The sequence below is a fragment of the Olea europaea genome, chromosome 18, assembly GCF_002742605.1.
Source record: "Olea europaea var. sylvestris chromosome 18, O_europaea_v1, whole genome shotgun sequence".
NCBI classification, from domain to species: domain Eukaryota; kingdom Viridiplantae; phylum Streptophyta; class Magnoliopsida; order Lamiales; family Oleaceae; genus Olea; species Olea europaea.
Window position 1 is genome coordinate 4894586 of NC_036254.1, and position 10606 is coordinate 4905191.

Sequence of the window (10606 nt, forward strand, 5' to 3'; positions counted from 1 at the left end):
TTTCATATCACCCCATTCCAGTCATTCTTCAAGTCAAAAGGTCCTAGATATCACAGTACCTTGAGACGAAAAACAAGGCAACAGTTTAGAGATTGAGCAAGTTTCTTGGCTAAAATCAAATTAAAAATGAAACTAGGAATGCAAAGGACATTATGTAGAGTAATGGCTTTGAAGATTTTAACAGTTCCCACATGTATGATTGGAACATTCTCTCCATTTGGTAAAGCTACACAATAAGACACATTGGTTTGAATAGAAGTGAAAAATGAAGTAAAACATATCAGGTGATCTGATGCTTCTGCATCAAGAATCCATGGGGTTTCAAAAATATTTACATAGTTGTGATGTAATGCAGTTAGGCTTAATGATATACCAGACATTTTATAAGTGAAGTCATCCGATGAGAAAGGATTAGCAAGTAATTAGATATTTTTTGATGAAGGGGTGAATTGCTAAGAACTTGTTGCTGGTCCAAGGAGTGCCATTAGCTAAGAGCATTACTCCTGACTTGACTACTTCTTGATTAGGTGTCGTTCCTGTAAAAACCATGTTGACAACAGATTTTCCTTTGTCATTAAACTTGTGCCCTGGTAGAAATCCATGAAGTTTGTAGCACTTACCTAATGTATGTCCTGGCATTTGACATAGTGGCTTATTTGGATTTGCCTTGAAGCATTCAAGGGAGTGGCCTGCAATTTTGCAATGGGCGCAATAATATTTGTCCTTTTCTGTGATGAAAAACTCTGGTATCATCTTCTTACTTAGAAAAACCAAAGAATCGGAATTAACAAAACTTGGATTAGATATTTTTTGCCTTTTCTCTTCTTATTGGATTAAAGAATACACTTTATTCAAGCCAGGAAATGGATTTATCAACAGAATCTGAGCTTTAATATCCTTGTAAGGCATCTAGCCCCATTAAAACCTTCATAACTGGTCTTTTTGCTAGTTTTGAATCACAATTTTAAATCTTCCCCAAGGTTGGGAATGCTCTCATAGTTCAGCAGTTCATCCAAAAGAATTTTGAGTTTGGAGAAGTAAACACGCACAGAATCCTAGTTTTGCATCAAGGTTGTGATATCCTTTTTACTTAAAAATGCGTGGAGCATTTTACTAAGAGGATCTCTGCTCAACGTCAAGCCAAAGGACATGAGCCATTTCAGCATAAATGGTGCTACTGTTGATAACAATTGCCATAGCATTCTACATCCATTTTATGACAATGTCATTGCACCTCAACCAAAGCTCCATTAATGGATCATTGAGATCCTTTGGCTCATAGAGAGTGTCGTCTGTAAATCCTAGTTTGTTTTTTATCCTTAATTCTCTTCTCATTGAACGAGCCAAAGAGTAATAGTTATTAGAGTCCAAAACGGGTGTGACCAGCGTATAGTAAAGAATGCTGGAATGAGTTGGATTATGGGAAAGAACATCTGAATTCCTTTCATCAGTTTGTTGTGGATTCTGGATTTGCTGAATTAGATTCCTTTATTTCTAGCACTGATACCATGTTAATTTTGGAAATATGTTATTGATGAATCGAGAGAACGTTGAATATATATATTTCTCTTCAAGTAGACAACTAGGCTCTTTGAAAATGAATCTTCAGGGCGTCGTTAGCAATTGAATCAATAGTCAAAGAATAGGAATCAAATGTGCTGTTAGCAAGCCCTTACTTCCAGAGGTAACGGTTTCGTGGTTCAGCGGGTAGAGGAGATCACCATGCCCCTGCGTCTTGTCCCAATTATTCCACGTTCCACCCACTCGGAAGAGCGGCATCACCGGAAAATGGAACTATCAAATCACGGATGACTCGCTTTATCGGGATGGGAGGAATTGCAACATCGGCATTTCTTTCCTTCCCTAAGGGTAGAAAGGGCTTCTTGATAGTCTTCGGACATACCACATACGCCTCAATAAAGCCAAACCCGCTATCTAAGTCCTTGCCTTCCAGATTTCCTTGCCAGACTGGCGCACCACCAGGCATAGGAATTTCCTTCATTACAAAGGGATAGAGAGAGATGTGTGTCCATATGTGTGTGTGTGTGTATATATATATACACACACACACAACAATAAAGTAATCATTTCCTAACTAAATAACCAAAAATCTAACTAATCTTCTTCTAGACTATCCTTCTGTTGCTGCCTTGTCATCAATCTATCCTTGCCTACTTCCTGTTGATTGTGCAAATGCTCCAGCTAACTCATATCTTCCACTGCTATTCTTACAAATTGGATTCAGTTAAAAGATTCCCGACAAGCCTAATGATGCCTTGCAGCTTCTGTAGACCATCGTTGGCCATAGAGATGGCAATTTGAACCGTCAAAACCGAAAATCGCGGTTAACCGAACCGAATGGGGCGAAAAAAACCCGAACCGATGGTGCAATGGGACGGATATGATTTTGATTTTAATGAACCGGTTCGTAATGGTGGGGGTATGGTATTTACGTCGTCGAACCGAAACCGAACCGATTACCCGCTAAAAAAAAAAAAATTGAATTGATAATGGGCTTTACACTACTTTTCTATCCAAATCAAAACAAAATCCCTCCCCTCCTCATTACATCTACCTGACTCATTCGGCCAGTCTACTTACCATTAGCCCATAATAGCATTAGTATGATAGTATATAAATGCAAACCGTACTCTCCACAACCACAAACTCACGCACGGCTCCATTGCCTCTACGGTCCAAATCGTCGTCGCCTCCGAAAATTTGTTACATTTGTTAGTCATTCTATTACTGCTGATGATGTAAAAACAGAGTTCGATGTTTTTCTAGACGTGCCAATATTGCCAAGGATGAATAGGAATCAACTTTGAATGCTGATATATGCTAGTAAGACTTGTAGGGAAGAATGCATCAAGTAATTTCGATGCACAACAATTAAGAATGAAAGAAAAGTTTAGTATTATTATATTTATATTATTGTTTGTTAAATTTGTATTTTACAATTGAAAATTAGGATAATATTTGCATTTACATTTGGAATATTGTTTGATAATGTTTGCATTTTCGTTTGAAATATTATGTTTTCGTTTTCATTGACTTTTTTCATAAATTGTTTTATATCAATTTGACGGATGAACTTATAAAAAATAATTTATTTTCGTGGTTATTAACCGAATCGAACCGTGCCGAACCGAGATAAAAATCGAACCGAACCGAACCTATTTATGTGGTTATGGTGCGGTTATGGTATGGTCAAAAATTTGGTGGTGCGATTATAGTTTTGGCCGAATCGACCCATAACCGAACCGTTGCCAACCCTAGTTGGCCATAAAGTTCCCACCAGAAATAAAAAATGAAAAGGAAAATGTTGAATCTTACTTATCTGCAGTGCAATTATTTATAGAAAATTTTTTAACTGGTACAAGTCGCTAAATACGTGGACGTGTGAAAATATGACTAATCCACAGGTATTTTTCTGAGGAATACAGCAATTGGCATTCCTAACAAACCAATAAATAGGCTGAAAAACATTTGTACGATTGTAAGAGGAGCCGTCTGGAAGAAGACAGTGGCACAAAGAACTCCTACTAATACAGAGTTGTTCAGTATGCCTTCAAGCATGTCTGCTTTCTTTATCTCCCGAGAGTTCAACACGTTGAAGAGCTGCAGATATAACAATAAGCGTTTAGGAAAAGATACCGTTACTAATAGAACAATTACATTCAAATTTGAGTTGGTTTCTTAAGTACCTGACAGAAGACAAATGAGTTGAAAATGAGAGAGTTAAGGACCAAGTCGGAATCAGAGGAGCCATGAAGTCTGAAAATCGTTTTTCCATACGCTTGAAGAAACATTATCACCAGGAACTGATACAAGGATTGTCCTAAGATGTTTCTCCACATAACGGCACTGATAAAATTTTCATTCCTTCCGACCGGAGGTCTCTTCATTAGTTCATCATTAGGAGGCTCGTTTGCTAGTGCAAGTGCTCCCAATGTGCCCATAATCATATTGACCCACAGAAGTTGAACAGCAGTAAGGGGTACAGTTCCTGCAATACCATTCATTTGCAAGCATGTGAATGAATCATATTATATGTTTCAAATTACTGTACAAAGAAGAGAAACTGAAAAAACTTCCTTACCTGTCATACAAGCTGAAGTCAAATTCACGATTAACGCCACAATATTAAAAGTCAACTGGAACTGAACAAACTTTTGGATGTTTACATAGACCGATCGGCCCCATTTGACTACAGTCACGACTGACGAGAAATTATCATCCAGAATTATGACATCAGCACTCTCTTTTGCCACCTATGTTCAGAAAGATAATCACCAATTAATATGCTGGAGGCAGCAAAAAGTTTGCCGAATATAATGTAGTTACAGAGCAAGGCAAACAGAGACAACGAGCCATCCATCAACTGTGATCAACTAAGTAAAATCTTTTGTCATTAATGCCAATATGTAATAAATTTATAACATGATATGCCATTGGTATCTCTTGTTATCAACTATGCCCTCTACGATCATGTGGGTAAAGAAATTATACCCAGAAGCATATAAACCTAAGTGAGATGCATACGAATTTCTTTACCCTGGTCTGCTTGTGACATGCCCTGATTTTTCAACAACCGACACGTGAAGTATGTAGATCTGATAAAAAAAATTGATCAGATATCTCAAACCCTATGGGCAACGTTAATTGCATTTTCTCACCATGCTATAGGCAAACAACACAAGGATATACTTCCCTTTAGAAAGGAAAGCATAAGAATTGTTCCTTATTAAATGAGCCACCCATTGAGCCACCTCTAAGCCCTCCATTTAAAAACACTTTTGATTGTAAAATCTTTCACTCCATGGATAGTTTCATTCACGAGGGACCATGAAAGAGGATAATGAACGTTCACCTCAGTTCCAGCAATGCCCATTGCGAGTCCAATGTCCGCTTCATGAAGAGCAGGAGCATCATTTGTTCCATCTCCAGTTACAGCCACAACTTCATTGAAAGTAGTTCTCAAGTGCTTCACCAGTTTAAGCTTATCTGACGGTGAAGAGCGAGCCATTACCTAAGAAAATGTAAAAAAACCCTGAGCTACGGGCTGGAAATAATATTTTTTTTATTTCCTGTTGTCTCAAAATAAGAAGATGATAGTGTGCCTTGCATTCAGACAAAAGAACTTGAGCCCATCATCAGATTCAAGTTTGTAGATTAGTATATGAAATACCTGTATCTTTGGAATCAGTTCGTGCAATTCCTCCATACTCTTCTCTTGAAAAACTGGACCTTCTATTGCCATACCGTCACCAGTTAATATCCCACATTCCGTAGCAATAGCTTTTGCAGTATTGATGTTATCACCCGTAACCATCCGAACAGTCACACCAGCTGAACGACAAAGTGCAACAGACTCCTTGACTCCAGGGCTTACTGGGTTTTTGATACCTATAATCCCTATGCAAGTATATCCTGAGGCAGGAATAGTGTCATTTTCAGAGAACCCATCTTCCAGTTCCATGTAGGCAAGACATAGTGTCTTAAGAGCCTCACTGGCAAACTGATCGATGGTAGCATTCAGATGATTGATGGATTGTTCATCCAGGGGAACAACTTCACCATTTGAGTTTACCACCTTATCACAGGCAGCCAAAATTATCTCCGATGCACCTTTCGTGTAAGCTCGTAGACGTCGTTCAGGATGCTCCAATACCACACCCATTCGCTTCTTTGTGGAGTTGAATGGCTCAACTTTTACAAGTGTAGATGCTTGTCGTTCTTCTTGAAAATTCCCACCAAGTGATAGGCCAAACTTCAAAATAGCCATTTCAGTTGGTGTTCCCAAAATCTCACAATTTCCGTCCTTGTTAACCACAACTTCTCCACCGGTGTTATTAAAAATTGATTGTAGCAGAGTTTTTACTACAGAATCTGGGATTTCCGAGCGCAAAACAGAAACATCGCTTGGTTCGCTCAATTCTTTGACATTCATGCAAATGCATGATTTCACCACGGTCATGTGGTTGGGTGTTAAGGTCCCAGTTTTGTTACTACAGATAGTAGTGGCTGATCCCATGGTCTCACAAGCTGATAAGTGGCACACAAGTGCTTTATCATTCATCATCTTTCTCATGGCAAAGGCAAGGCTCAGTGTCACAGCAAGAGGGAGTCCCTCAGGAACTGCAATGACGACAAGGCTAACGGCAGTGGCAAAGTATTCTAACAATTGCAAAGCTTCATCTCCAGACCAGCTTAAAGTTGTTCCCTCTTGCCATTTGCGGCCAATCATTTTCTGCACTAAAATAGCAAAAGTCACAACTGCAAAGAAGAGGCCTATTTTTCCTATGATGGTTGCCACTCCATTCAATTTAACCTGTAGCGGGGTTTCATCATCTCCTCCTTCACTGAGAATTGCCATTAGTTTTCCCCATTGAGTCTTCATGCCAACTGTAGTAACCAGCATCTTGCAAGAGCCATCTTGAACCTTGGCTCCAGACAGTAGAAAAGGGTTTTCTGCACCGACCATCACCGGCTCACTTTCACCAGTCAAACTAGATTCATCAATTAAAACAGAAAATCCTGAAAGAAAAAGTCCATCTGCAGGGACAAGATCTCCAATAGAAAGATGGACTACATCACCAGGTAGTAGCTCGTAGATGGACACTTTTTGTTGATAACCATTCCTTGTAACTTGAATGGAGCTTTTCTTCTTCTCTTTGTCCAAATCCTTAAACTGTAAATACTGGAGATAATCAATACCGGCCGTGACAAACACCACCAACAAAATGCTAGCGAGAATTTGAATGCCATTATGAGCTCCTTTCGGCCATCCTTCTGTTGCTATTCCAACAATCAGAAAGAGAAGAGCACAGACAACAAAGATCATGAGAGTCATATCTTGAAGAGCTTCCCAAACAAATTTCAAAAAGCCCTTTGACTCAGCCTCAGTGAATTTATTGATCCCGTAAATCTTTGCTCTGCACTTGAGGGCTTCATTATCAGTAGGAAGCCCATTGGTGGTTGATGTGCCAATCTTATCTGCAATACCAGACACCCCTCCATGAAACTCTAACTTTTTCACATCATGACCTTCGACTATGGCTCCTAATTCATCAGCACAAATCTGAAAACCAGCTTCTTGAACGTTCTTAGGTACAGTATAGTCGCTTGGTTTCACTCCTGCAATTATACAATAAAAAGGTGTCAATCTAAATTCTACACACTATTAGGTACCCAAAACGATCTTAAGTAGGAAAATGAAAATCTCACCTTCTATGAATTGTAGAGCAGCCTTAGATACAATGACTGCAATTCTCAACTTTTCCTATATTGCATAAGACACAATACAATCAGCCACATTCTTAAATGGCATCGTTTCTTGATAACTCAATTACAATTAAAATCAAACAAACTGAAAGATAAACTTAAGTGATTATTACAACTTATCCAATAAATTACAGGAAATCCTGAAGTAGGGAATATTTTAAATATTGATCCTGTGACTCTCAGGGAACTTCTAGCATTGAGGACAATATTCTCATTATAAAAGCAGCATACATATTTTATGAACAAGTCACAAAGGGAAACATATTTATGAATTCGATTAACCAAAACGAGATAAACAGAGCACCCAAAATGAAAAAAGAATGGACACAGACACTATTTATAAATTAGCATAAAATGGCTATAGTTAACGAAAGAATTTAGTAAAAAAAAAATATGGAAATGGAGGGACCTGATTGGTTTTGCGCATGGCAGCAGCTTCATAGCGCTTGGGGAGGTTGGCCGTGAACCGAAACCGGCGTTTAGGGTTCTTCACCCCACCACACAGAGTCCTCCACCCCTGCAGCACTTCCTCCGATGAATGCTTCGATTTCACTTTCCAATGGTCACTTAACAAATTCTCCATTTTCTCTAACCAAATCCTATATTTTCCTTATTGGTCTTATTCTTAAATGATCTTATTCTTATTCTTATTCTTATTCTTATTCTTTTTCTTTACGCGCTTCGAACACTGACAATACCAAATGAATCGGGCAAGTAGCGTCTTGAGTGGCCGGCTCTGAACTTTATTAAAAGTTGATAAAGGGTTCCGGAAAACCAAGGCCCTGTTTTAGAAGAATAATTCGTTGATTTAAAACATAAAACAAAAATCAAATTGAACGTTTTAAAAAAAAAAAAAAGGGTTTGGAACAACATATGAATCAAAATATCAACCTATTCTCCATGTAGTTTATGATGTCAAAAGTCGGAAATTTCCTTCGATGGAAGTTATGTACTTCGTGCAGTGGTAGTTGATGTTGTTATAGGATTTTTTAGGAAAAAGTGTGCTCACATTACTTTGTTACGGTCGAAGAAATTTATCAAACATATATTGAGTCTTGAAGTATCATGTTCGGTTGACTTCATGAATGACCTCGTGTCGTGCCTTGTGGGTCGTGAATGACTTGAGTGTTAATACACCTAATGACACTTTTCGAATCATACGTCGTCAAAATTGAGGTTGACATAGCCCATAAATGCCTTTCTGAATAAAGTTATCTACAATGGGTCACAATTTAATTTGTTGATTTTACTAATAAAGTATTACTTAAAGATTGTGGTAAACAGATTTAAGCCATGTTTGATGGTTATTTTAAAACTCTTTATTCTGCATACCCATTTTCTATCACACATTCACACATTAAAATATTATATGTGTAAATTTAAAAATTTTCTCTAATTTTTAACCATACATTCTAAAATTAAAAAATATATATCATTGTTCAAAATAATTTTTTTGTCAAATAATAATGATCATTAAACAGGGACTAAATATACATGCTAGCAGAAATCTAAACTTAAAATAATAGCATAATATCCATGGTAAAAAAATTTATTTTTTTCTCTAGGAGTAATATGTTAGGAATATCAACTTCATTCTAGATGATATATGATTAAAAGGTGATCAAATATGTGTGCACTACTCAAAAATTTGAATAAGAGAGGTTAGTGTCTCCAATCCTTAAGAGATATGCACCACAACATCTCCATTTTCAAATTATTCTGCTTGACTTGTTCACCAACTCTAGTTCACCCACCACGATAATTAAATAAAATAATTTTGAAAATTAAATTCAAGTTATTTTAATCGCGAGTATAAATAAAATTGGACCTGAATTCACACATGCACACTACTGTAGAACAGATAGTAAGCATTTATAAATAAGAAATTATTTTTATTCAAATTTAAATTAATTATGGAAATTGAGTCTAATTTTAACTTCTCAGCAATAAAAAACACAACAATTTTTTTCTGGCCTCCCCACATTAACTGTGAAAATGGACGGTTCCTTGAGTTTGGGATTGATTCTGTTGAACTCCTAAAGTGGCCAACAGGTATTGTTAAAAGATAGTGTACGCATAAACGTATTCTCGTAGTATAGTGATTGTAAATACATATTTTTGTGGGAAATAAGAAGAACAAATAAGATATTCAATGGCTTGAAATGTATAGAGTAGTATTTATTCTTTCTTCAAAAGTGTGCCAAAAATTAATATATCTGTTCCTCCTTATTTTTCCTAGGTATTCTCCCCTTTTTTCTTTCTATATATGTGTTGTTTCTTTTGCTCCACACATTTCTCTTTTCCTTCTAAGGAGAGGGTATATAAAGAGTTTCGGGAAGATGTGGTCATTGGATCCCAACCACGTGCTCATAACTCATTCTTCTATACATCACATCCTTCTTATACATATATTTATTACATTGACAAAGAGTCAACTGCCCTATGTTTCTAGGCTGGTATTCCTAACACAAGATAAAACGGACGTCTAATCAGTCTTTCACAAAGATATTCGTCAGGTAGGCAAATGTGGCAGCCTCTTTGTCTCGTTGGATTTCAGCTTCGTCTTTCAGAGTTTTGACTAGTCGTAAACATGAGAACTTTAGCATAAACCCTTCATCAGGGATTCGGTATGTATCTATCCGAGTAGCACCCTAGCCAGAACAATGGCTTCGGCTTCTGTAGCCTTCGAAACCTTGTTGATTCGTCTTTTCATATGATTTGGGCTGACTCTTCTGACGACTTCGGTGGGACTTTCACATGTTGCTTTCTAATGGCTAACTTAATATGGAGAGTAACGTCAACCCCCAAGTCTAATTGTTGAATATTCTTATGAAAGTTTAGACTTGCCAAAAGTATGCAACAACAGCCATCAGATCTGAGGTCGAGGCGTATATGCCTTGTACAAATAAATGATCTTTTCTCAAAGTATATTCATAGAGAACCATAGTCATAAATACCGAAGTCATGTATTGTAAAAATCGAGGTTGTTTGTACCGTTTCCGAAGTTGTTCAAATTTTGATCGAAGTGATATGTCATGTGAGACGATTTAGACAGTTTAAACATCTTTTGTCATTTATTACCACGGATTGTTATGCTATTGTTTGGCCTTCCCGAAAAGGCGGTGTCTCTTATTTTCAATGCATGCTATTGGACACGTGTTTTGATTTGAACCGTGGAAGTAGAAACCTTAGATGCAACAAAGGGTCCAGATGTGGCCAGAATTTGGACGGCTCGTATCTTTGTGATCCGACGGTTGAAAATACATGTGTTTGCCTATAAAAAGCTCATTTGCTTGGATACTCATTTGTTTGCATAAGT

The 10606-nt window shown here is 37.4% G+C and overlaps 1 protein-coding gene across 1 annotated transcript; it reads right to left on the bottom strand.

The window, feature by feature from the left end:
* Window positions 1–3311: 3311 nt before the first annotated feature.
* Window positions 3312–8019, bottom strand: LOC111367247 (calcium-transporting ATPase 2, plasma membrane-type-like). Its single transcript, XM_022988010.1, has 7 exons — window positions 7697–8019; window positions 7231–7285; window positions 5192–7140; window positions 4874–5032; window positions 4103–4274; window positions 3708–4009; window positions 3312–3621 (listed from the first exon to the last, which is right to left on the bottom strand). Exons 1-7 carry the CDS (start codon window positions 7868–7870, stop codon window positions 3415–3417), a joined length of 3018 nt encoding a protein of 1005 aa, XP_022843778.1. The 5' UTR covers window positions 7871–8019; the 3' UTR covers window positions 3312–3414.
* Window positions 8020–10606: the final 2587 nt, after the last annotated feature.